Raw genomic sequence first — 27,129 nt, 5'->3', positions numbered from 1 at the left:
ATGTGAGTGAACAGATGCTCGTGTTCTATATTTGCTGCAGTGACATGGCAGGTTCACAGTCTAACTGATCTAACAGTTTTGGAGCTGTGCAGAGGTAATGTGCCTGAGTTTAAAAGTGTGACTCCACAGATTTCTCAAGCCAACAATTTAAGGGATGCTTAGTAAACAGCTCAAGCCCTAAACTCAGGAACATGTCTGACTTTTTTAGAGGCTGAAACTGGTTGTCTTGTTATCAGTATGGGTCTTTCTTCAGTATGATTCATACAACACCGGGGAACACAACAACATCGAACCAAATGAACAAAAACATATCCTTCTTATGTGGTCAATGGAGTAATTCTTCGTGTTGTTTTTAATTTGCTACAGCCCTACAAAATCAAAACTGAACTAACATTCAAAATAATAAAGTAACGACTGTCTTTTAAAATAAGAGGTAAAGTGTACATTTTCGTATCTCAGATGCATCCTTTAGGTGAAGAAAATGAGAATGAATGAGAAAAAAGAAAACTACCCCAAAAAAAAAAAAAACACAAAAAACAAACAACAAACAACTTTCAACATCCTTCTTCCTTCAAAACTGGAAATGCATTAATAAACTCAAGTCAGCTTCACAAAAAAAGAAAAGAATAAAAGCGCACTTTCTGTGCAAAACAATACAATTTTTTTTTACAACGGCATCTATTTCTGATACAAGTGAAATAGATGCAATACACTCAATAATAAAGCTCCTCTAAACATCGATTGAATATTGATATTAAAAACTGAAACGCAAGAAACTCTTGGTTTGACTTTGGGAATAAAATGCGATATTGAATTTTGTCTGTGTGTGTTTGTGTGCTCGTGCAGAACAGAGGTCTATTTTGTCATTTTCACATGATATTCAGCTATCTTATTAGACTGCAGTCCAGGAGCCACAAAGCTAGAGTTCAGTTTACCCCGTAACCGACTGAGAATTCAGGTGTTATATGACCCCCCCATATATAAATATATATATATATCATCTGTTTCACAAGCTACTCTCAGGCCACACAATGAGAGTGAATATCAAATGATCCAAAATGATTACTATTTAATAGAAGTCATCTGATGAATGGATACGGGCATTCATAATGCATGCCACTTAATGAATATTGCACACTGCATGCAACTTCCAGACCTACAGTATGAACTAAAACACACGATCTCCTGCACTCTTTACTCCTCTTTACCTGTAATGTCTACCTCATGTTCTTCTTTTTTTTTTTTTTTGGGGGGGGGGGGGGGGGGGGGTCTGTATCACATTTAAAACACTTAAACCTGCGCGTGAGGTTTAAAGATTACGGTGTGGTCCCTCCTGGTGGTCAGTTGCTGAACTTATTACAGATGTAAGCAGCCGAGACACAGGAGCCTCCTGCCTTTGTAGCATACTAAGACAATACGCACATGCAAATGGCATCATCTCTGCATCAATCCTGTTTGTTGGAATATTATTTTAAAGTGCAACAAAATAGACTCACTGATGTAAGATTACTATTATTATGCTGTATAAATACTGTAGATATACACGCTCGGTATTGTAATTTGTGGATCTTCATATCTAGAGGGATACTCTATGAGGAGGCAGCGGGTCGGCGGGGGGTGGGGAGCAGCAGTACAGTGGTAAAGTTGCTGATCCTTGCAAACTCTGCGAAGACGCGTCCACGTCCTTTATAGCCCCCTAGTTTGTCATGCAGTATAAATAGACATCACCTCAAACTAACTGATGGAAAATAACCTGTGTGTGAATGCTCACAGAAATAATGACAGGATTAGCACCCTTTTGGTTCTCGCCTCGGTCTCGCCACGCGACCTGACAAAGAATTTCCCACAAAAATCTGTGGAGAGGTGTGGGGTGGAGGGTGGGGGTGAGGTTGGAAAGGGTTGGGGGTGTAAACAAATCCTACAAAGGGTGTGAATACTGTGATTTTTGTTTTCTGTGCATGTGCAGTGTTGCTGAGAATGAAGACAGTATGTTTTGGGGGATGAGGCTGGTGGGGGTTAGGGTTAGGGTGGGGTTGGAGGAGGGGGAGTAAACCTAGTTTTTACTGTTGATCCTCAGCTTGAAAGACACTCGCCCAGCAAACTTGTCCCTTTCACCACCAACGGGAATGTTTTCGGCGTTGATCTTGCACTCAATGTTCACGTCTTCATTGTGAGTAATGTTGAGGAACTTGACTGCAACCAAGGGCTGAGAGTAGTTCACCTGCAAAAACAATCAACAAAGACGTCGTAAGCCTACGGACCCAGTAGGTTTAACTCTGTGGGCTGTGTGCGCAATTGTAAACAAACACACATTAATTATTAACAGTTACTGCTATCATGTTTACAGCACATTATATTTTAATTTAAACCACATTCTTACCTGCGCTTTCTTGCCATAGTAAGGGAAGTACATAGGGTTGATTGTGCCATTTGGAGGAAAGTAAATCAACTCTCCCATTTTATCAGCGTCATCTTTCTGAGGGGGTGAAACGGCTTCATCAGTTATATAGCTTTAATCTCCACTTTATAAGGTGGAGGTGAGCTTTATTTGTCTACTTTTCTCTAAAGTTCTTTCTCCTACATATCTACCATCTAGTTCTAAAATGCAAATACAAAACAACAATGTGATCGACTGCTACAGATATATCATATAGAAATATAATCTAAACCAGGGGAGTCAAACTTTGAGAAAGGTAACGCAGCGCCAAATTTTATAGTGACTAAGATAACCTGTTAAGTAGAATCCTATGTAAATAACATTTTTTAAAGCCAATTTCAACAATATTTTTTTCTACATTCAGCAACTTTGTTATTACAAACACGGGCATCATAAATCGTACAAATTACTAAGCTACCTTATGTCAGTGTGATATGGCAGACTAAGTCATATGAAGACAGATATGTCTCAAGATATAATCTTAAATAGAGTAAAAAGTGCAAAAATACTAATGATATTCTCACAATTTTTACACACTTTGTAAAACCACCCAGTGGGTGAAACTGGGCCCTTTGGCAGACCTCTTCTTGCCCAAAGGCTTTTTGTTTGACACCTCTGATCTAAACTGTACCAAACATAGGTCCTGGACTTTTTCTTACCCATTGATCTTTGCCAACTCTGTATTTCTGCGAGTGAACAAATTAATGGAACGCAATGGAGAAAAGAAAAGGGCAGCGATAAAAACAACTGGCTTGACTGACAAGACAGCATGAAAAAAAAAATCATGATAGCTAAGAAAGGAAGGTGGAGGCAAACGACAGGTGGAATACTGCAGATGACGTGAGGCACAATAGCTATGAATAAAACTGTTATGTCAAGCCTCTGATTGTGAAAGACAAAAAGGGATTACCTTTGCAGCACAGGTGACATACGGAGCCTGGTTATCCTTTCCTGGCAGCAAACCAATCACCTGATGAGAAAATAAAGAAAACCGTTTTTTGTTCATTTTTAGGCGATAAGTGAATGATGATAAATGCAAAAAACAATCAGTTTAATTATGATAGTGACTTTTTTCTTTTTATCATTTCCAACCAGTTTGGTTGTCTCAGTCACTCCATGTCTCCTAGCAACACCAGTCCCTTTCACTTCCCTCTCTTTTCCTTTCATACCCGATTCAGCTTGATGATGATGCATGGCTGGCCTTCTCGGTATCCATAGTAACGGTCATCGATTCCAGAGCAGCTCTGGAGGACTGTGCGGTTGAACTGACATGATCGTTTCGGGTTGTTCTTCACCTCACCGCTGTCCTCCTGGATGAAGTACTTGTCTGGGGCGCACTCGTGATTTTTCTGGGCTTGGAGGGAATCATTGTAGGCTGCAGGGAAAATAGGAGAGTGTGTGTGGGGTGAAATTGTCTTTATAATCAACTAAGATTCCAATACAAGACGCTCTCCTGTCAGCTAACTATAAAGAGATTATCTGTGTATGTCATAACATTCTGTCTTAGAGGGCAAGAGCCAAACTTACGTTGAAGGAACTTGTCCAATGTCTGGGCATACAGGTCCCAGCTTTCAGTGTCCTCTTTAGTATAGACTATTTCAAAGGTGTCATCTGCCCGAGGTCTAATCACCAAGCCTGAGAGTGACAAGAGAGACAGCAGGGAGTACGTGACACAGTGCACAGACCTTGATCTGTGTTCATGCAGCTTGCATCTATAGTTTCTGCACCTGGTGTGGAGAGCCTGTCTTGCCAGGTTGGTCTGTGTTCGTCCAGGGTCTGCAGCATGACATACATGGTGAGAGCAAACATGCCAGCGAGGCAGGTGTAGAAAATTAAATAGAAGAGAAAAATAAGGCCTGCAGACAATGAGAAAATAGAGCCACATTAATATAAGCAATAGTAACAAAAATGGAATATTAAAATATTACAAAACAGCATCTTCCCCAACTGGAAAAAATGACATGAAAGTAGCACTATATGTAAAAAAAACCCAAAACTATTTCTTCATCATCAGATTTGGTCAGTTGATGTTGTAGAAAGATAATCTGATCACATGCACCAAAATATAACATAATAATAATATGTGTTTATGTGTTTATTGCATGGAAAATGTATGTTTGATACACTGTGCAAAAACCCCCCAATAACCTTTAAGCCTTTTTTTTTTGTTGCTATGATTACATTATTTAGTCTGCTATACACCACAGTACATCTATGAATTATGCATAAAGTCCATTAGACTAACATCTGCAAGTCAGCAAAGTCCATTTCATTATAATTGCAGCACACAAACACTTAATGAGTACAAATAATCTCACATCTGAATTGATGAGTAGTTCATGTCTATTACGTCACTCTCTAACCAAACATGTCCACGGGATTTCAGTTAATCCTCGTTAAATTGCTTCACTGCATCTGCAACATCTGCCTCTGTTTCTCTCTCACTCACATGAAACAAATCATCATTTTGATGCAATGCTTAAAATATCATCGTTTAAAGTTAAAATAACTGGAGGCAACACATTTTCACTGTAATGCAACTAATGCAAGTGGTCTGAGAGAGAACTAGAGTCCTGCATCTCCCCAGGGCTCTATTTTAAGGCTTTAGATCATCTAGACCACAATAGGAGACTGTGTCCAATCATGGGTCTTTTAAAAAGAATAACAGGGAAGCACTATAGGGTAGCATAAAAAGCACAAAGTGCATGTAGGATATAAGAAGCAGTGGTGCAATGTGTGAAGCAGAAGACATCCACCAGGGAGAGCAGGGTTTGAATCATATGTGAAGCCATAACTCAATACTGACTCATTTTAGCACACATGCCAGTGGCTGTACAGTGGAAGGTGCTTAGTACAGATCAGGCTGAGCTTCTCCTTCCATATTTCTGCCCACTGCAGGTTTTTTATTTTATTTTATCAACATAAACTCAAAACACAAGCTGCACATTAATCCTTAAATTCTTTGTGTTTTTGCATGCACTGAAAAATAAGTATGACATAAAGTGAACCTAACCACGCAGGAGTTCATGGCTGACGACCAACTTCATTATAGAACTGTCCTGTCCACAGAAAGGAAGGAAGAATGACAGAAGGCAACACCGGGAGAGAGAAAATAAGGATGCCCCGGAGACTGAGCCGCAGAGTCAGGGGACTAAGTTTATTAATAACTGTGTACGAGCAAATTGATAATGATAATTACATTTGATATAAAGAAGAGTTTGTTTTTAATGCTTTACGTTGTCATTGTTGTGACGAAAATACTGAGATTTCAGATGGAGATCCTAACTTGGCATCTTTTCATTGTTATTTTGTGAGATCAACAAATTCATAAACCATTTCTGAGGCGATCTTTCTAACTTGGAACCATCAGATACATTTGAAGCAGCTGTTTGCTTCCCATCCACATACAGAACATGTATGTGACGCATCCCCCATTTCAAACATGGACACCTGAGGCCATTGTTGGGAGGCAGCTGAGTGCCTTGACCCTGCACCTCTGCTGGATGGCCCCCAGCGTGGCGCTCACTCCCTCAGTCAGCAGGCTCAGCATCGCATTTGTCTCCCTGCGCTGCCAGACTGGCAAAATGTCAAGGGGAGATTGAGGGGGGATGGGGGGGTGGCAATTGCAGAGGGGTATCTTGATGATTTACAGCTTGTGTGCACAGCTTGTGTGTGCATTTTTTTGCCTGACTGTACCTGAAGTTTTAAAATCTAATAAAAACGAATCCCTTAGTGGGATGACAATGAGCATCCCATCTACACCACAGAAAAGACACAAGCTCGGTTATTAATTATACACAGACCATGAACTATGCTGGAGGCAACGCAGCAAGAGAGACGCCACGATCCAACAAAAGTGGCAAAGTGTTTGTCTCTGTCGTCAAGGGAGTGGGGGAATTTTTGTGCTAACCACAAATATGACACCACCCAGGGGGAGAATGAATGTACGCACACCCAGACGGGATCAAGCGTGCAGGCAAGGTGGCTTCCCCCCCCAGCAAACAGGGTGTTGGGTTTACAGCCTGCCCTCTCAGTCCATGCTGATGATGGACAGTGAGGCGTCTCTGTTTCGCACTGGTTTTGTATGCAGACGGCGATTGAAAGAAAAGAACAAAAGGACAGGCTCGGATGGTCCACTACCCTGTTCTTTCTTCGGTAATAATGGCAGGAGGTGTCCCTTTTTCTTTCACAATTAATTGGGAGGACATACTGTTTAATCGCTTTGCAACTTGCTGATCAAACGCACCTCTGAAATAAAAATGAAAAGGTCTGGCGAGAGCGTGGATGCTTTGAGCTGTGGCTCTTTTGCCGGCAAACACTGCTAATTATCTCGTACACAATGTTAAAGTAACAAAGAGCACCGTGATTCTGTTCACCATGAGGTCCTTTGAGGTTCTCTTCCTGTGTTGCAGTGTGGACTTTGTTTCTGGAAGTGGGAGGTCCAGAACACTTCATTAGTCAAGCTAGTTGTCTGACCATGTTTCACTGTGTCAGCTTGTGGCATGTGTAACAACAAACCTGCAGCACTGCTCTCCTTTATCAAGGTTATTTCCATATCATTACAGCTCTTTACAGAAAGCAGAACACAAAAGGAAGTGTTCTGCGTCTCATCCTCAAAGAAGTCTTTGATCTAATGCTTTGAATGTGCATTGTGTTGCAGAAACACATTTATGCCTTAAAGAGACTGGAAACTTGCATTTAAACCCCTCTTCAGTGCAAGCCGTAAGAAACTGTATCACGAGTAGATTAGGCCGTGTTGCCAGCACATTGGAAGTAATGGTACAGTATGTACAGCGTTAGGAGAATGAGAAAGTGCTACTCTGAAAAGCCAAGTTTAGCAGACCTACATGTAGTGGCTAACTCCAGAAATAGCCTAATTACCAAGTCTCAGAGAGCGCAGCTTAAAAAGGCCAACAGACCTTAAAGCACCTGGGGCACATTGAGCTGGATTAAGTTGTACACTGTGGGAGGATTCCAGTTAAGGAATCTACAGTCCATGAGTCCCAGCCCCACACTGAAAGAATAATATATGTGCACTGATGAAAAATAATCAGACAATTCAAACTCAAAGTAAAGACTACGTTTAACACAGTTTCAGCCTCGAGTGCTAAACTTAAGTCTCTGAGCTCAGATCTTCAGTGAAAATGTGAAAATGAATCCAAGTTCCTAAAAATGTTTTACTTTGCCAGAGCACGCTGAATTTGATACCTTCCTCTCCAGCCAATGAACTCATTAGATTAGGATTAAATCCCTTACTGATTTACACACACTGGGAGGGGTCGAGTTGTAGGTGATACAAATAGCATTTAGCCCTCGGCTTTACCCAGATTAAACATGCTCCAATGTCATTAGAACAGAGCCATATGCGCCCTGTCATCTCATGAATCTTTGAACTAGTTGCAGGGTCTTTGTATAGCAGAAAAGGTGTCAGTATATGGCAACACGACGGTGTTAAAAAGAGGATTTGACCTGATCGTCGCTCAGCATCTCAGGGGAAAAGCCTGGAAATAAATGACATCATGTTGCACACACACTTGATGAAGCCACCGGCATGCAAACAAATCTCTGTACAACTTCAGTAAGCCGCTTTCCTAGAAAAAGTCTTCTCTGCAGCAGAATGAAAGTCATAGTTATAACTAAATCACTCTACAGGAAAGAAGAATCGATTACATGCACTTTACAAGAAAGTGGAGCCTTTTTATTTTCAGCAATGCTGCTGTAATCAGGTTTATCCAAATGTAAAATAAACCCAAATGCCTCCACCCTTATGCTGGGCGCAATGCGCAGGGAAAGCATTGCAGAAAAAAATACATTAAATTAATAAAGTAGACAGGAGTTGGGGTGGAGGGGTTCAGCTGGCTTCCACAGGAGCGGTGCCGCAGTCAGATTTCAGCACCAACCTGTAGTGGACAGCGACATCCATCTCATCGCCTGAAGGAAATTACCGCCTAACTTCAAGCAGGGTCGAAATTCATGTCATGGTTACACACGCTCATTTCTCTCTTACAGCATCTTAGCGAACCTTTAGGGGGGGGGAAACCACTGTGGCAGAGACCTGTTACAGAGCCGGGGGACCCTGTTTGCTGCATTGCCGTAGCTGGACAGCACTTACCCCAGCTGCTCGCCGTTCTGCCCAGAAACTCCCTCGTCCTCGGGTTCCATAGAAACTCCTTCCAATCGCTTTTTTCTCCATCTTTTGCCATTTTCTAACGAACTGCTCCAAAGCTCAACTAAAAGCGGCCTGATGACACTGTGCGCCGGGCTGAAGCACTTTGCCCTGACAGCAGAGAACAAGAGGGATGGAGAGAGAAGGAGAGAGAGAGCCCTGCCGTATCACTGCTCCTACAGGAAGAAGACCGGCATTAAAGAAGTCGACTTAAACACTCAACGAGCCCGCATGAAAATAAATAAAGTAAAAGCACTGCTGTAGCCTAGATTATATGAAGGACTGGTAGGCCAACAGAAGAGGTAGCAGTTTCACACTCAGAACAGACCTAGTGACTGCCCTCCCCCCCAGCTCTTGTCTGCATGCCGCAGAGTTTTGATGAGTGGTGCAGAAATGTAGTGATACTGCGGTAAAGCACTCCCTCCACCTCCCTCTACAAGCGCCACACCGCTCTCCACACATACATCCTAACACGCACGCACGAGCGCAGGCCTTAACCCTCCTCCCGCATGCCGCGATCCACAGCAGCTCCCGCCTACGCCACCCGCCTGACCAATCACCTGCTCGGGATCCTCACTCCTGATGCACGAGAGACAAGCCTCAGAGCAAATCGCTTGGTGGCTTAGGGCATCCCTTTATTGGCTAAGGGGTTCTTGACGTCACGTATCCGAAGAAAAATCAACAGAATAATTTTAATAATCCCTCATGGACCGTAAAGTGTCTCTGTTGGTGAATCCACTGTCCGCTTGAGGTGACTAATTTATGTCCCATTCAGGCTTTTATTTATTTTTGAATCAAGTTATGTCAGGAAAGCCTTGGAGAATTTATTTATTCAGTTTTTTCCTTCTAGTAACAGCAGTAAATGAGAATGAGGCTTTTTGAAAGGATAACATAGAAATTACATTAAACCCTATATATACATTATTAACATCGTTTACACATCAAAAATATACAGTCACCCACTTTCAGTTCTAAATATTTTCGTATAACTTATTAGAATCTGGAGCTTACGAGGTTCTTAAATTAGCCAAATAGAACCACAGATTAAACAACATACATATTACACATTGTCTTTAATTATTTAACAAAAATTAAGCAATATTGCAGAAGTATTGCATTTAAAACTAAGTAAAATTCACAATTCTATGGTTTATTATAAACACCTTAAGCAGCAATAACTTGAATTAACTGTTTTCTGTATGATTTTATCAGTTATTTACATTCATGTGGACACCTTTGGACTGCTGTTCTTTACATTGCTTCAGTTCATTGAGGTTTGCACGCTCTCTTAAAGTACCACCACAGCATTTTAGTCATCCTGATGTCTAGATTTGGGCCATTGCAACACTTTGGCTCTTTTCGTTTGCTTTAGATTCATCGCCATGATTAGGACCATTGTCTTGTTCTGAGATCCAGTTTGGGCCAACCTTTAGCTGTCAGATAGATGACCTCACATTTGACTCTAGAATACTTTGTTATAAAGATGAGTTGAGTCAACTCAACAACTGCAAGGTGCCCAGGTCCTGTAGCTGCTCAAATCATGTCCTCTGTCAAAGGACATCATTCCAGAGGCCCTGTGGTTTAATGCTTCAAACTACCAAAACCTCTGCTTTTACAGAGGAGCTCACACTTGATCATGATCAGTTAATGAAGTGCATTCGATCAGCAGCAGCCGGCTGCTATTTATCTTCATAATCAGTGTGAAAACAGTAAGGGAGTACTTCGTTTTTCACATACTCCCTTTGGATTGACATTTTAGCTTAATTTTGTTAAAAATGAAATAATAACACTGAGCAGTGTGGACACACTCAGTATGTCCACACTTTTTACATACTTGTAGAACTTTGTAAGGACCAGATGATTATTTAAATGTCTTGATACACGGAACCTTAGAACTGAAAGAGGGTGTGCTTTCATTTTCACATAGCTGAGGTTAAAATGTGAAATCCCTGTTAAATCCAAATGATAAAGGACACGTCAAGGGTTACTGAGTCAAATGGCTATTACGTGTATGCGTTATCTTAAAGAGCTGACTGGATTATCACATGCACAAAGACACAACAGAATGTGGCGTGAAAACATGAAAACAACATGTGTTTGTTGTGTAAAGTTCATTATATAAAATTTATTTTCAATGACAATATCAATGCAAATATAGCACTACAGTGATTTCCAAGGTACACCGTATCTTACCATATCAATATAGTATGGCACTCATATAATGGCCACTGTTTTTAGAAGACACACAAAACCAACAGCTTCTGTAAACTATTCTGGAAATGATACCGAGGGTTCCATATCAGTCCGTGAAAAGGAATCATAGTAAGGTGATTACTTGGTATCGGCAATCAAAATTGGGCACAATAGTAAGAATCATTGGAGCATTTCAGTGTAAGGAATCTCTGCATGCATTGCACTTGCCCATTTCCTTCAACCTGGCCTGTGTTTGCTTGAAAATGGACTCTGATCCTCAAACGCGAGCAGGTGGAGCTAAAAACAAAAAAGGCCAAGTAGTGACTCTCAAACACTTAGATAGGTCTTCTTTTCACTGGGTGTACTGTACTGTACAGTTTGGTGCTTACTATCATTAAAAACGACAACAACCAAGAGACATTCAAGCACCTTAATACTATTACAGACGGGCTCACTCTTTAAGGTACGAACTTCATTTCACGTGGCTTTCAGAAAGGAAAAACAAAAGAAAGAAAGAAAACCAAAAATAATAAATAAAAATAAACCCAAAACAAATATCTCACAATAAGCACTATATTAATAATGTTTCTCATGGTAACACTGTATAGTTGAGTGAACAACACCAGTAGTTCAAGATAGCAGCAAGTATTCAAAATGTCAAGACAACGGGCTGTGGAAATCTGTACACAAATAAAAATGGATGTAGAAAAAGGGCATAAATAAATCAATAACACAGCTTAAAGGGAGTCTTGCATAAATTGAAATAAACAACTGTTGGGCTGTGCCTTTCTTTAGAGGGCTTACTGTTTATTAGTAGAACTATAAGTAATGCATGGACTGGCTGCAGCAGATAAAGTACTTAATTCTTTTAGAAAAAACAAGTGAACAAAGTTATGTTTATACAATATATGCTACATAATATGTATTGATTACAAGTATGAAAATGGAAATAATTGCTACATTTTCAATAGAGTTGTACATATCTATTTACAGTACATTAGGGTTTAACTTGTCCTAAGCGTATACAATGTTTTGTGCAGATTGTTCCAGCATTCTGTTTGAGGTGATCAATACTCACAGTCTTATCAGTTGCACCATATTGCACAGTCTGTGTTGATGGGTGTTGAGTGCCTGTTTTTCGGTGTGGTGGAACAATCACTAATGTGCAACTGTGGATAAGCATGAGTGATGAAATTTTTTTTTTGTACCATTGATCTGTATCTATATTTGGCTGGACTGCACAGCATGTGCCATCTGTCACCTATTTATTTATTAATTTTTTCCTAATGAGGACCCCCCCCCCCCCCACTCCCCCCAAACGACATATTCAGCTTTTTATACAACCACACGTTATCATAGTGAAGATTTGCTGTATGTAAAAGTTTGCCATGATCATCTCTACACTAATTTTTTTATTTTAGTTGGGATTTTTTTTTTGTTTGTTTTTGTTGTTGTTTTTTTTACAATACTGTATGTCTATCGTGACATGCAGAGAATGACACAGTAAATATGACTTCTTCAAGTCTTAGATATGTATTGTAGGCTAGTTGACACAAGTTTTAATTATGTTGCTCCAGCGTCGGGAGGATATTGCTATAAAATTGCAGAAACGTTGAGAAAGTAAATAGATTTACATTACAAATATGCAAACAGATACAGTAGGTAGCTTTTACTCCTCGGTGATGATTATTTGCATCCACAATGACAATCTATTGATACCAAGACATCTCATATACATTCACAATTTCAAGAAACACTTCAGCAACTTATCTATGAGTCTTGCCTTTTCTCATCCACAGAGTAGTTTTTAAGCGTGTTGGACACCTGCTTGTTGGTGAAAATACACAATTTATGTATCAAGTAGTCAGGAAGAAATTTGGCAACACCGACTTCAGAAAACAACCCGCTAATTATTAGTTAGTTGGCGTCTTCCTTTTGTAGCAATAATACTGGTGTTTTGTGGCAAAAAACATTGGCAATTAGAACACATTTACATAGTGTACTACATAATACAGAGCAATTACAAATCCAATTTGTAAGAAATTCATGTAGTTTGATTGTAATACTTCTTATTCTTCACCTCTTGATCAGCATTTTTTTGTTTGTTTTTCCCCCCAGATGGGTTCAGAGTCTCCAGTACCCTTCATCGTTACTGTTCACAGATCAGTTTATCACACAATAAAAATGCTATCAAGGGTTTTCTTCTTGGTCCATAGTCTCCCATTCCCTGGTGGTAATTACATCACCAAAGCCATTTAAAGAATTTTCTAGTTTCTATATCCATTTTTACTCTCATTCATAATTCTGCCATCTTCAGCTCATCTCTTCTAGTGCTGTACTCTCTGGCCTGACTTCCACGTCAGATAGCCGTGTCCCACACAACGGCCTGTGGCCTCTGGCAGGGAGGTGTGCCAGTCTTACGAGGTTCAGGCGTCCGTCTCCAGCTAGGGAGGATGGGCATGCTGTCCTGCTTGCACAAGCTTTTGTCGGGACGCCTGTGTGCCTTGATTTCTTTGCACAGGCAGCGCTTACGCTCGATGACTTCCAGCAACTTGCCGTCTCTCTGGGTCTGCGATGTGGATGGGGTGGTGACCCCACTGACAACAGGTTGTCCCTGTGCCAACTGGGCGAGCTGTTGGAACTGCAGCTGCAGGTGGTGCTGTTGCTGAAGCTGCTGAAGCTGCTGCTTTAACTGCAGCTGATGCTGGTGTAGCTGAAGCTGCTGCTGCTGCTGCCGTGACACACCGGGACCGCTGGGACTGCTGGGACTGCAGGGTACTTGAGGCTGGGCCAAACTATGCAGCTGAACGCAAAAGGGTTAAAAGTCAAGTTAGTGCTTTCATCTAGTCATTTATCATATGATAATATTTTCATTTATAAACCTACATGATTACTGCAGTGGTGTTACCAGTAACAGCTGGTCCTCACACATGTAGGAAAAAAAAGAACTGCAGTTCCTGCAGACAGCCACCAGGATGCAGTCCTGCTGCATCTATTACAGTTTGAGGGAGGGTCAACCAGACACATGCAGACAGTCTCTGCAGCACACTCAAACTGCGTCAGCACTTGCTATGGAGCCAGAAACCGGGTGAAATGTGCTGCTAGAAGACTGCAGTTCACCTCTCAAAACAGAGTACAGCATGTTCTCTAACCCGCAAAGGCCTCTGATTTACTGATTGAGTACTAACCTACGTCATATACCTTTCTCTTTTCTTTTTTTTTGAGGCAGGCCAGAACCTTATTCTGCTCAGTGGGCATATCTACCATCTAAAAATAGATCTGCAGGAGCTGTGTCTCTAGCAGTAGGGGAAGTAATAATGAGAACAATATTAATGTTCACTCTCAAATCTACCTGGGATGACGGTAAAAGAAACTGTAGTTTTAAGGCTTGGTGAATATAATACAGTGCATTCACCTGATTCAGGGCTTCTCGGGCTGGTAGACTGCTCTGTCTCTGAACGTCTCCTCCACCCACCTGTCTCACTCCAGCAGCAGAGGAGGAGCGACCCAGCCGCCCCACTTCTGTAAGGAAACAAACATTACATTGTGTGCCTGGTAATGGGAGCAGATGGATAGAACATTTCAGCACACAGAGCTATGTTATGTAGCTAGACTTTTGATCTGCGACACAAACACTGGGTGCTCATTATTTAAGGTACTAAACTGTTACTGTCTACTTACCAAAAATTTATTATTTTGGCGTTTATTCCTGATTCAGCAATTATTGTCTTTTCGAATGGTACCAAAATAAGATAAAAACAGGATTATTTGTTCGCACATTCCAAGACAAAGTTACCGCAAAATTTCATAGAAAGGATGCAGTCGAATCCAGAAATGTGACAGGTCACAATTGTTAATATCCTTTTAATAAGGGGCTTACCTATTATATAAATTACAATATATTAAATGTTTAGACCTTATAACTAAATTCAATTAAAATATAAGCTTTTGTAAAAAAAACAAAAAAAACAACCCAGGGTGTCTCCCTACCTCCGTTGCGACAGGCAGGAAAGGTCTGGCAGGGAAGAGGCAGCCCTACCCTGGGCAGAGCTCTGAATCCTAGGCTGCTGTCAACACCGGCCAGTGACTCACTGTGTCCAAGAGCCCTGCTTGTGGACCCACTGAAGTGGACTGGGATGCCTGAATGGCCTCCCCGAGACCCTATTCCAAGCTCTTCCTTGTCCGTCCTTAACAGGGCATCAGCACTACCGTTCCATGCCCGGCCTTCATCCTCTGAAAGAGGGAAAGGAAAAGAATACAGGATTAATAGAACCTTATTTTTAATGGCATTTGCACTTTGTACTAAAAAAGCAACCTCTGACTTACTCTCTGTCTCTCTGCTGCCGTGACTGAAGGACAATTTCCTCTGCATAGGCCAGTAAGACCCGTCATCGGCAGATAAACTGGCACTGCTGTCCCAAGGCATGAAACCAACTTTAGACTGAAGGGATGCAGACCCTCCATTGCTCTGAACGCACCTTCACCAATCCAGTAAGACTCGAGGGCTGCTGCAGAGATGGTGTCTGAGAGCTGCCTCTCAAGCTCTCATAAGCCGGGGGCCTCCTGAAGCCACCGGAGGGGTAGGTCCATAGCAAGGGGCTGTCCGAGGAGGGCGGCTTGTACGCTGGAAGGCCGTGAGGCGTGTGAGAACGGAGGTGTGGGCGAGAGTGAGGACGCTGGGATGAGGATAATGGCGTGGGGGTTGAGCTGGTGCTGCTTTGAGGCGTTTGGCTGCTCGTGCTGGTAGTGATGTCCAACTGTAAAGAGTGTGGACCTCCTTCCCTATCACGATCCCTTTCTCTGTCTCTGTCTCTGTCTCTTTCCCTGTCCTTTTCCTTATCCTTATCTCTATCCCTGTCTCTATCTCTGTCCTTGTCTCTCTCTCTTTCCTTGTCCCTGTCTCCTCTACCCCTATCCCTTTCTCTGTCTCGGTCCCTGTCTCTGTCCTTTTCCCTGTCCTTATCCTTCTCACCTTTGTCAGACTTCAGGAGGAAGCTAACTGACTTGCCCTCCTTGCCTGTACTTGAGGTTTGTGTCTGGACTGTGGCCTGGTTAGAAGCCTGGGAGCTGCTCTTGGTCGGCGCAGGAGAATCTCCTCTTTCTGGCTTCCGATAGTGATGGTAGTGTGAGGGGCGATGGTGAGGGTGATGATGGTGATGGGAAAAGGGGGATGTGGATTTAGAGGAAGGAGGCAGGGGCGTGGAATGACTCCTGGCTCTCAGTCCAGGAGCTGGGCCTAACTGGGCGTCTCTGCTGTGCTTGTCCTGCTGCGCTGCACTGCCTCCTGATGATTCCTTGGAGCCCGACAGGGATACAGGAATATTAGAAGAGGCCGAGGAAGAGGTGCTCGCTTGTGTTGTTGCGCTTGATGTCTGAGTTCCCATTTTAGTGGAAGCAGATGACTTGTTCTGCACCCCGACCCCACTGGAGGCTGCTGCAGGCTGAGGGAAGGCGAGCAGCGGGGGCCGGTGCTGTAGAAGATTGGGGAAAGGCGCTGGGATCTTTGTGTTTGATTCTTGCTCTGATTTATTCCCTTGCAGCAGATAGGGTGTAGGAGCTCGTGGTGTGTGGGGGCTGGCAGAAAGGACCTGGGGCACTGGGGTGGAGGATGCTGAGGCAGGCAGAGGAGATGAATGGGAGATTGATACAGTAGCTTTAGGTTTGGAATAGGAAGGGGAAGAAGAAGATGGGCGTGGCAGCGAAGAGGAGCTGCTGGCAGAAGAAGGTGTCACATGAAAGTGTTTAGAGGTTTTCAGTTTCTCGTGTTTGGAAGGGAGGTGTCTGTGGGACTCCCTGTCCTCCTGCATTGGGTATTTCATCTCCTCATAGATTGCCTCACTCTGGTCTGAGTCAGAGTCTGGTGTTGTGGCCACAGGGGTTACAGGGTGGGGTGTGGCCGTCTGACTGTCTCTGGTGAACACTTGGCCCACCATTTCTATATAGACTGGCTCATCATCCCCATCTCCTGTCTGAATCTGAGAGTCTGATGCCTGAAAAGGCATTGATGTGGCAGAAGGAGGCACACGTGGAGGAAGAGGGTCAAAGGAAAGCTGGGTGCTGGGACTTCTCTTGGGCTTTAAAGGAGGCACCTTCTTTGTTCCAATCTCTCCAGAGTCAGACTTCTTCATGGCTGCAGGGGACAAAAAAAAAAAAGAAAGCAATTTCAAAAGAACACATAATTTTCTCTGTAAAATATGCATCTGAAAACACATTTCCTACCATTCTTCTTCTCTGAGTGTTTTGCCTGGGAGTGAGTGAGTGGAGGCGGAGGTGGTGTCTCAGGAGGAGGTCCTCTGCTGTCAGCAGACGAGGAGCTCAGGCGAGTACTGGGGTGGCGTTTGGGTTTGGCTGGAGGGCAGCGGCCGCCGTGTTGAGATTGGGTGTCTGAGTAATCTCCATTCTCTAGACTTGTATCTCCGGCTCCGACAGCGTGGCAGGACTGCGAGCGCGGCGCCATGGCAGAGGCACAGGAGTGAGGGGACAGGTCCTGGGAGGCAGGCATGGTCATGAAACCCATTCGGAAGTGCCGTCGGAAAGAAGCCAGGTCTCTGACTTTGCCAACAGTAGCTGAGGGGTCATTTTGCGTGGAGCTGGAATCAAGAAAGTCAAGAAAGTGTTAATGGAGGAAAAATACTGTAGCATGAAGAAATCATAGAGAGGTGTAAAACAGTCATGTAATACTCCTTATACTGACCTCCCCTTTTCCTCACTCTCTCTTTGGTCTACAGACATCGTCTTTGCAATAAAGAAATGCCTGCAGGGCGTCTGCTGCTGAGAAAAACACCCTGGAGGCTCCTTTACCTTTCTGCATTCACATCTGTATTCCTCAATGTGTGCTTACCCTTCAGACACATTCAATTAGAAAGCAATTGCCTTGTCATAAGCAAGGTACTCGTGTGCACTCTGCTACTGGAATTCCCTTATTTTTTTTTCACTCATCTCTCTCTTTTTTTAAATATGTTTATATATTCAACCTACATCTGTTTTCTGCTCTCAGGATCACTAGAAGCTGTTTCATCTGTTACCATGGGAACAGTTGTGATTTTCTGGTGTTTGATACTTGCTCTTTGAAATCATCAATGACACAAGCTACTGCAGCAAAAAAATGAAACTGACAAAGAAAACAAAATCTGACAGAATACAGCAGCATTTCACTAAAGTGGGCAGTAGCTGGAATAGCATTTTTTCTTCGGGGTAACTTACATATTTGCAGGGCATGTAAAAAAACAAACAAACACACACACACACACACAATATGTCTCTTATACAGTTAGCACAACAGGATTCAAGTATTTTTCAGCAGTCTGCGATCGAGCACATCTTCACACAAAACACCAGTTACATCGTAAAAAGCAAAGCTGTCTCAGTCATCTTCTTCTTCTGAGAAACACGAGATAAGTCTTTGGCCAACTGTGATCGAAGTAAATTTATTTGCTTTAGTCAATAACATCATGAGCAAAACCACAGCACTGACACTAGGAAAAAACATTCACACGTGTGATAGAATGTTGTGTGTCAAATGTCACAGAAGAAAAAACACACACACAAAAAAAACAAGGACCATATTTAGAAGGTTATATTCATATTTGGTCTAAATGTCTGAGATCACCAGATGTTGCACCTCTCATTCCTCCATATTTTGCTACGTAAAATGTAAATAGGCAAAAGCTTTCTTGACATTTCTTCAAGTAGTCTACGAAAATAGTTCTTCAGGCTTCTCGTAGGACATTCAAAGCTCTTTTTGGATGTTGGCTGCCCTTTGTTTTGATCCCACCAATTGTTCCCACACTGCTTCAACAGTGTAGAGGTCCAGCTCTGTGAAGGATAATCCAAGACTCATTGTATGCCACTGTGTTTTTTTTTCTTTCTGATGTGCTTTTATTGCACTGGCAATTTATTATTACTCTCATACCAAAAAATTGAGCTCCTCGTAATCAGATGCTTTCCAGAACGCATTGTATGGTGAATCTCAATCTGCAACAACATGGATCTTTTGACTGCATCTCCAGCACCACTGGCAGCTCCAAACCAAGACAGTGCTTCCACTATGTTTTACAAATGACTGTAGACTCTCCTGACCAACTCTGAACATATTAAAAATAATATGAACCAAAAATGACTAAATATGAATGCATATCCAATATGCAATATTTCAGTCACTTGACACACAATTTCAGTCGTGTGTCCAATATCTCAGCCTTTTCTCCTTGTTTCCTGTTTCCTTTCCTTAAAAATTGCTTCTTGACAGCCGCCATTCCACGGAGACCACTCCAGATTGTTTCAGTGAACAGTTTCAGTGAACAGTAGATGGATCCACTGAAGGGCCAGATGTACTGTATCTCTCAGGTGCTGTGTCAGGTCTTTGCTGGATTTGTTCTATTTTTTAGAGACATGACTTTCAAATACTGAGTGCCATAGAGGATTTTCAGGTCTGCCACTTCTTCTTTTGTCATCCACTTGTCTAGTTTCCTCAAAAACATACCATGTTTTTTTACCACACCATGCCAAGATGCGCCAGGCTTTCAGTGATTAACTCTTCGGGAAACATCTTGTGGTGCAGAAAAATGCTATTTTAAGCCTAACTGTGTTATATTTGACATTTTTCACACATTCAGCTAAAGAAATGGGAACAAGCTATGTGTTTCTGCAACAGGCTGGTAGTAACAAAGTGCCTAAAGACCCAATTTAAAATAGGTTCATTCCACAGTTGTATGTCATGTGCAGACAAATCTTTGCTTTGTCTTAGGTTAAGTAGCTTTTTATATTTGAATGATCCACAGGTCCATGTTAAAGGACTTAACACAGACCTAAAAAAGACAAATGGAAACATCCCTCTGAAAATGGTCAGGTACAAGGAATGGACAGAAAAACAGAGGGAGAAAATGTCCAAAAAACAACTTTGGAAGACCGTGAGAAAGTCAGGAGAACTATTGGTCAAGACCACTTAAAGAAATAACAAAATGACAAGAAATTCTGGCTCCTTGGAAGCAAAACATAAAGAACTGTGTGTGTGGGAGGGGGGTGCACTTGAGACTTTTGCACAGTACTGTAAATTATTCAGCCTAGTAGTTAATTGTGACATATAACTATGGGCCTTGCAGCGCTTTCTTTTAGTTCAGTTGCAATCCCTGTGAAGCACAGGAGACAAATGGGGCTTTCGATTTGCATTCAACATTTCAAGCAGCAGAAAATGCAATGAGGCTGCTCGTAGAGAAAAAAGAGGGTTCTGTTTTCCTTCTTCATGTGTGAGGCAGCGTGTGTTTATATAAGTGTGTTAGAGGAACAGAGTGCATTGTACATGTATCTTTATCTCCTTGAATGCCTGCGGAGACATGCTAGTGACTCTTCACAATCGACACAGATACAACAGGGCCAAATTAAGCCCAGAACAGAGGCTGAGCTGCTCTTTCTGACTGAAGTGTGTGTTTTTGTTTTTTTTTTATTTCCATCTAAAGGAAGGAGCTTCCAACAGTTTCAAAATGAGACCAGACTCAGCGGTTCACAAAGTATCAGGACTCCCACTTCTATATTTGCTCTACCTTTCTTGCTGCTTCGCATTAAGCTCATAATCTGCGGGGGCTAAATGAGATCGATACCACCTTCATATCTGCATTTTAGAAATGAAGCTACAGCCAGCAGCTGTTTAGCTTATCTTACTATAAAGAGGGAGAAACTCTTAGCCCGGCTCTGTCTAAAGGTTACAAAATCTGCCTTTCATCACTTCTAAACCTCACTAAATGAAAATCTGTACTGGAGAATGAGATGAAGCTTGCCATTTCAGGACAATGAGCTCTTGTTAATTAAGGGCACAATATGACTCCTGTGCAAATGGGATTTTTTTTTATCATGAATACAAGACTAACAGAAATATTGGTCAAAACAATTTCCATAAACAATCTTTATGTTGTAATAACATCCTCTGTCTTGCTTTTTCTTAATGATATGATTGCCAGCAGATAAATGTAATGTCTTGATCCCAGCAAGCACTAGAAAGAAGAAGAAGGTGATGTAATCTGCTTCACCCTTTGAAACACACCTTTGGTAGATTAATGTAGGAACAGACTCTTGAATACCACCTCCATCTCTTTCTCAGAATGCAAGATATTCCAAAAGCTTCGATAACTGTGGCGATAAAGCGTTCGCTGGAGAAATCCAGTTCATATCATCCTACCCCTGTAGCAGCATATAGCCCTGTTTCTAATTCACCTTTTCATTTGGAGGCAAGGTTTAAGAGCGGGTTATGTTTAAACACCTGAATCAGACCTGGAAGAACGTTATTTTTGAGAACATCAAATTTGGTTCGAAGGCAAATCAGAGAAGTCAAGTCGTCTGTCGTTAAAGTCAGGGGTTAATGCTGAACTCTAAGCGTGTGTCTGTCCTCATTCTGTTGGACCTCAGTGACATATCTGACACAGCATGCGACAGTTTAATTGATTGCCTTAAGTTATGGGTTGTCACCAGCGTGGTTTCAAAGTGATCCGATTCTTCTTCTGTCACCAGAAGAAAATGATACAAAAAGTGAAAGTGCCTCGTGGTTTAACCAAAGCAATGAAAGGCAGTCGTTGTGTATTGATTCTCTTAATGATATTATTACAGGGCTGTTTACTAGCATGTGAGAGTTTTAAATGCCCCTAAAGCAACTAAAGGATAAAACATGTCTTCCTTCCGTGACATTAAATAACCGCATAGTGAATAATGTCTTTGAATTTTCCACAAGGTGACAACAGCTGTCTCTGTCTGTGCGTGTCACTGTAGACAGTCACATCTTCTTTTATGTTTTTTAAGTTTTTCTACTATCATGAGGCCGTGCTGACAGACACAACAAAGTGTTCTTTTTTTGAGAGAAATGAATGACTTGTCTATTCAGAGCAACTTTTAAATATCTTTAACCGACAACTGTTGCCCTGTCCAGTGTGTACCCCACCTCTCGTCCTGTGAGTTGCCAGGCTTTCCCTCTACCAGACCACTAACACTTCCAAATCAGCACAAGAATTTATTAAAACTATTTACAGTTGTCACGACTGGGAATTGTTCATGCCTTGTGCCATAAGGAAATGTCTCTATTTTTAAAACTCATATTAAAATTCACCTATTTACCATTTGCATCTCCACAGCCGCCTGCGCTTCATGTGATTTCTCTACTGGGAGCCTCGGGATGTTAAACTGTCTGTCAGTGCACAGCTTCCTTTATCCCTCCACTCTTTCCATCTCCTTCACTCTCCAGCCAGCTCTGCAGTTGCTGTCCTCCCTTAAGTCCGTTCGGTTTTCACCCCTTTTGTCCCTGTGCAGTTTTATTCCTGACCCTGTCCTGTTTGTAATTATCACCGGTCATGTCCCGCTTCCACCTCTGCTCCTCTGGCCCCACTCGGCTCTGCTTTCATCACTCATCGCGTCCCGTTGTCCTACTTGCTGCCCTACACCTTCACTGGCTTGATGCTGCCATGGCGTTGATCTCTGCTGCCAACACGAGGGCCTCCAATTACCGCCGTGAGTCATAAAGCAATGGACGGCACATCTAAACAAACTTGAATTGTTGTCTTTGATGCTCTCCTTCTCCTCTCGAGCACAAATAGCCCGAACCCCATGCTGAATTCGCTTAGTTATAGGTGACTCACATTTGAACAGCACATCCTTCCTTCTGCCCCCAAACCATATGCTCAGATACACAAGATCACTCACTCACAGGCTTTTCAGCACAATGCCGTCATGCGAGTGTGATGACGTTAGCTCTGTTTTGACCCTTTTGAAGAGTGCTTGAATTAATTTGCTTGTTTGGGGGTTTGATTCTCTTCTTTCTTCTTGTATCTAAATACAAATCTGATCTTAATTCTGATACTACTGCAAAAATAAACAAATTATACTGGGCTGAAAAATCACAGAATTATGTGGGACTTAAGTTTAAATATTGTTGACATCGCACTTCTGTGCTGTGATTTACTATGATTGCTTTTCTGCTGGAAGATTGTTTTTTTTAAAAAGAAAGAGTCTGGAGGTGATGCATCAGCAGCTAACTGTGTTCTACTGGTGCACAAGTTATAGCCTTGAACACACACTGCACAGTCTTTAGCAGCAAGTCCTCAATGCTACAGTGAAATCAAGCAGCTGCAGAAGAAGTATTCAGTAACTCATAGTCTGAAAATAAAAGCTCTACCTATCCTGCACGTCTCAATCATGCAACCAACACAAAAGTGCCTTAACGCTTCATTGATTCATTTTGTTCTGTAAGCAGGCCTGAAATATGACAGAATCCTCTCCGTTCAGAAAAGAGCATTAAGGGTTATTCCTAGCAGGATAAAGAGTAAAACTTGTATTCTTTCTTATAGCCAGAAGGCGTTCAGTGCTCTGTTTACAAAAGGAACTGTGACTGGGTTAAAGAAGCAACACTATTTTGCGACGCTTTCAGCACTTTGCTTGTGAATTTGTGGTCTCAATAGTTGATTTAAAACCATATTTTAAATCAAACATTCAAAGAAAACATAGCCTACTCTATTCTATCTGTCAATTTTGTAACTCGATTTTTAATTCAGTGTAAAAAAAAGAGAAAAAAAGCAAAAGTCCCAGTCAGTAACCAGCGTTACTGGTTTCTCTGTCAGATTAGCCAAAATCCTCTACCTGGAGCTTCAGATTTAATTGGTGACATCACGGTGAATGTGTCCATCTTTAACATGACGTCCATGTGCAGAATTATGTACTTAAGAAAAAGCACTAATTTAAATTTATTAATTTTTTCTAAAATCTTTTTTCTTTATTCCTTGTTTACTCTTTTGCTTCTGAAAAGCTGCAGGCCTGCAGAATTTGAAGGGGGCGTGTGCGTGAAATTTACATTAGTCAACCTATAAATCCTCACACTTGCTTCTTAAAAAAAACAGTGAAAGAGTGAATGGCCCAGATTTATGTAACATGTTACTGCCAAAAACCATTTGATTTCGTATCCATGTACTATAACACTGTAGTGTATGCATTCAGAAATTACGCAATAACTCAGTTTTCTCATTTCTATCTGTGTTTTTGGCCCGTTTTTGCCTTGTGCAATTCAGCTCTACTAATTTATCTCATCTAAAGACCGTATTAACTTCATCATGACCTTCCGCTATGCAAATCTATGAGATTCACTTCCAGGTGAACCCTTCTGACTCCACAAACAGTGGCTGGAATTAAGATTTTGAAAATTAAACTCGTTCACACTGGATAAGAGGCTTATATTTCCACTGAACTGAACCCTATCATAATCCACTCACCTCTTTTTACTTCCCTCTTGGTCTCTCTGCCTCCAGTCCAACCGGCTCTTACGATACAGCAGGTTCATGTCGCTGTGGGATCGCTCCTCCTCGCAGCCTATCACAGCGCAGTGTAGCCGCTTGCTTCGCCTCTCTATGTCACGCAGGAAATGCTCGACTGCCACATCCTGGGCAGAGCCAGAGCTCATGGTATAGAAGAGGACTCAGGGGATGGCAATGTATGTCACGGGCAGCCCTCCTTTAGACAAGAGAAAACAGGAGCTCATTAATCATTAAAAAAAAACAAAAAAAAAAACAAGTTTAATAACTTTCCAGCCTGCATGCAGATGACAAGATTGACAGTGATTACTTTGTTCATGCGGCAACATAAATAATCAACTCCAAATTACTGGCAAAAGTTGTAAGGGAGTCATTGCTTATCACGCTCACTGTGTCATAGTGAACAATCCTTCCCATTACTCTACCTGGCAGCCGTCATAGCGAAGACACGGTGATGCATGATGATGATGATGATGGAGGTTGCAGCTTTGTTTACCCCTGCCTCTAGTGTATCACATGAAAACTATTTATACTTTCATTATCCAGTTATGAATATTTGAGTAAGCATGGTAAATCAGCTGCAGAGCATCTTTGGCTGCAGGCCCTGGGATGGCCTATCTAAGCCTGTCTACTAGCCAGAAAGTAATGCGGTTTGTCATATGTAGTGCATGCACAGCTTCCTACTCACGCTCCCTCCACGTGAAGTCAGGCTTGTTGTGGGGCAGATATCTGGGAGTCCAACAGTGTTTTCATGTTGGAGAACGTGAGTGTGCAGCGCAATTGGCTAAGAAAAGAGCAGATGTCAGCTGATGCACTAGTGTTTTTCCACCATAAATAGAAATAGAATGTGTTTTGATGGTGGACGCTCAAGTGGTATCATCGGTGCCCCTGGCATCAGCATGAGTTAAACGGCTTTGCTGGGGAACTAAATTGAATCAGCCACTTTACATGACATGCATTATTAAGCTAAGCTTGTTTGCAGTGTAGCTGGTGAGTAATTTTAATGGTCCGCATTATCAGATATTCTCACAAAGCAGAAAACGGGGGGAAGCAAGCAATATGAATCAAATGTGGTGGAACACATGCGAATCCAGTTTAATGAGACCCGATTTACAATTAAGGTCCTATGATGCTTCACACAGCATGAAAATACATCAAAAAGTATATATTGACACTTTCCAGCTGTGCTGTTGTTTTCCTAATTCTGTAGATATTTTCGATAACTTAAGCAGTTTACCATCGTCTGCACACCAGTTTCACTGCCAGTGCAGTAGCTCAGCTATGTCTTACTATAAAGAGAAAAAGCACACAGTGAGAGCAGCAGGCGCTGTCACCTGGGCCAGGTGGCATGTTGATCTGTGTACCTGTGTGTGATTCTTTTGTCACAGCCCAGTGTGTCATCCAGTGTGTCAGCGTGGCTACTGCTATTCTTGTACCCCACAGCTCTGACCACAACCTCGACCGCTGCTGCTGCCATGTTTGCTGACTCAATGTTAATTAGGTTAGGGAGCTGTGACTGTAGGTTGGGCTTTTGTTAAATGGAGCTTTGATTTTGGTTTCTAGGATCTGGCAGCTGAGTAGGCAGCCCCGCAATTGTCACATTACACCCTGTGGCTTGGTGTACAATTAGCCAAGCTAAAAGAACCGAGAGTCCAGCATCTTATATATCTACAGGCAGGTTTGTGTCCTCAGACCAGGCTGCAAAATATTGTTTTTACAAGCATGCAATACGCTCATATAGGGTGCCTGTTATTAATCCCCAGAGTCACTTTCTAACCCAAATAAACTGAGAGCGTTTAGGAAGTTGTTTCAGGAGCATCTGTAGAGTCAGGAGTCGCTTGAATTCCTCATTAAAACCAGGAGGCAGATGGAGCCATGATTCACGTAACTCAATCTGCATGCAACGCTGCAAACTACTCATTCATGCACATAAGCAAACATCACACACACATACTCACACACACACACATATTCAAGGCCCCCATAACACCCTTCAAACACCCTCTATGTGCGTATGTATATAGCAGTAACTGAAAAAGCTCCGCCAATATGACTACTGTAGAGAAACGGGAATTTATCGAGGCACATCATAATCACCTATGTAAAATATGACAGTGTAAAACATTTACAGTGTGATTTATGAGCATATCAAAAGTTATGAGTGAAACATTATGCAGTCAGGGGATTCACTCTGGGTGTACATTTTGTGGTATCTCATGTCTAAAACCTTTCCTTCTATAGCTGCTACTGGATTCGCAGCACTGGGAGGCTTTGTGCTGCAGCCCTCTGCCCTCCAGTCTCCACCTCAGCAAGCGGTCCAGCAGTGTTGCTTTACCTCGCTGTGAGTGAGACAGCAGGACTGCAGAGTGGACAGACACATCATCCCACTGGCGTGGCCTCGATAAAAGTGAAAAATTTCTACAAAACATGTATGTTTGCGTTTGCAGAGGCTGGATAGTTAACATGTTGCTAACATGTTGTAGCAAATAATTCAATAATCAATCTGTGACAATAGGTAAGGAAATCGGGGGGGGGGGGGGGGGGGTCAGGAGTTTCTCAACACCATATTTTTGGCTCACTTTATCAGATATTTAGGAAACAGTGCGCTATACATATCCTTCACTTTGTTTGGTTTCTCCTGAATACCAAAGCCATTCCAGCCCACATGGTATGTATGGTATCTCAGCACCTGAGCTGGACAGCACAGCCTGAGAAACAAACAGAGGAGAGGAGGAGAAGAAGAGGGAGGCGGTGAGGAAGCAGTGCATGAGGATGGAGCAAAACGTTCAGTGGAAGAATGAGCAGCCTGAAACACACACAGCTAGGAGAGGAGGAGAGACAGAGGCAGCGGGAAATGGAGAGAGAGAGAGAGGAGGGGGCACGGTGAAAAATGGGGGAAGCCAACAAAATAGAGAATCACTGATATAGCAACACGGGGAAGAAGACGAATATGATTAGGCGGGAAACGTACTGCCCAGACAGACTGACGGAGGGGAAGATAGAGACAGGGAGCATGGGAGCAGAGGGAATGTGCAAATGGAGGCAAGTGCAAGGGA

The 27,129-nt window shown here is 42.3% G+C and overlaps 2 protein-coding genes across 3 annotated transcripts in view; both read right to left on the bottom strand.

The window, feature by feature from the left end:
• Positions 1 to 1,256: 1,256 nt before the first annotated feature.
• Positions 1,257 to 8,999, bottom strand: atp1b2b (ATPase Na+/K+ transporting subunit beta 2b). Of its 2 annotated transcripts, XM_085175638.1 has the most exons (8): positions 8,550 to 8,999; positions 4,165 to 4,293; positions 3,965 to 4,072; positions 3,607 to 3,812; positions 3,348 to 3,407; positions 3,097 to 3,123; positions 2,381 to 2,476; positions 1,257 to 2,221 (listed from the first exon to the last, which is right to left on the bottom strand). In XM_085175638.1, the coding sequence occupies exons 1-8, from the start codon at positions 8,638 to 8,640 to the stop codon at positions 2,054 to 2,056; spliced, it is 885 nt and encodes a 294-aa protein (XP_085031764.1). In that variant the 5' UTR covers positions 8,641 to 8,999; the 3' UTR covers positions 1,257 to 2,053. The 2 variants fall into 2 exon arrangements, with proteins under 2 accessions (XP_085031764.1, XP_085031765.1); XM_085175639.1 differs by lacking the exon at positions 3,097 to 3,123.
• The window catches only part of nyap1 (neuronal tyrosine phosphorylated phosphoinositide-3-kinase adaptor 1), a 30,293-nt gene continuing 11,813 nt past the window's right edge, over positions 8,650 to 27,129 (bottom strand). The window contains 7 exon segments of the mRNA XM_085175626.1: positions 8,650 to 13,599; positions 14,212 to 14,318; positions 14,787 to 15,029; positions 15,123 to 15,265; positions 15,267 to 16,926; positions 17,016 to 17,386; positions 24,035 to 24,272. Of these exon segments, the coding sequence (XP_085031752.1) occupies positions 13,156 to 13,599; positions 14,212 to 14,318; positions 14,787 to 15,029; positions 15,123 to 15,265; positions 15,267 to 16,926; positions 17,016 to 17,386; positions 24,035 to 24,222 (3,156 nt within the window). The 5' untranslated portion in view covers positions 24,223 to 24,272 and the 3' untranslated portion in view covers positions 8,650 to 13,155.

The sequence above is a fragment of the Neolamprologus multifasciatus genome, chromosome 10 (assembly GCF_963576455.1).
Source record: "Neolamprologus multifasciatus chromosome 10, fNeoMul1.2, whole genome shotgun sequence".
Taxonomy (NCBI): Eukaryota; Metazoa; Chordata; class Actinopteri; order Cichliformes; family Cichlidae; genus Neolamprologus; species Neolamprologus multifasciatus.
The sequence above is the reverse complement of the archived record's forward strand: the minus strand, read 5'-3'. Positions and strand labels throughout refer to the sequence as shown.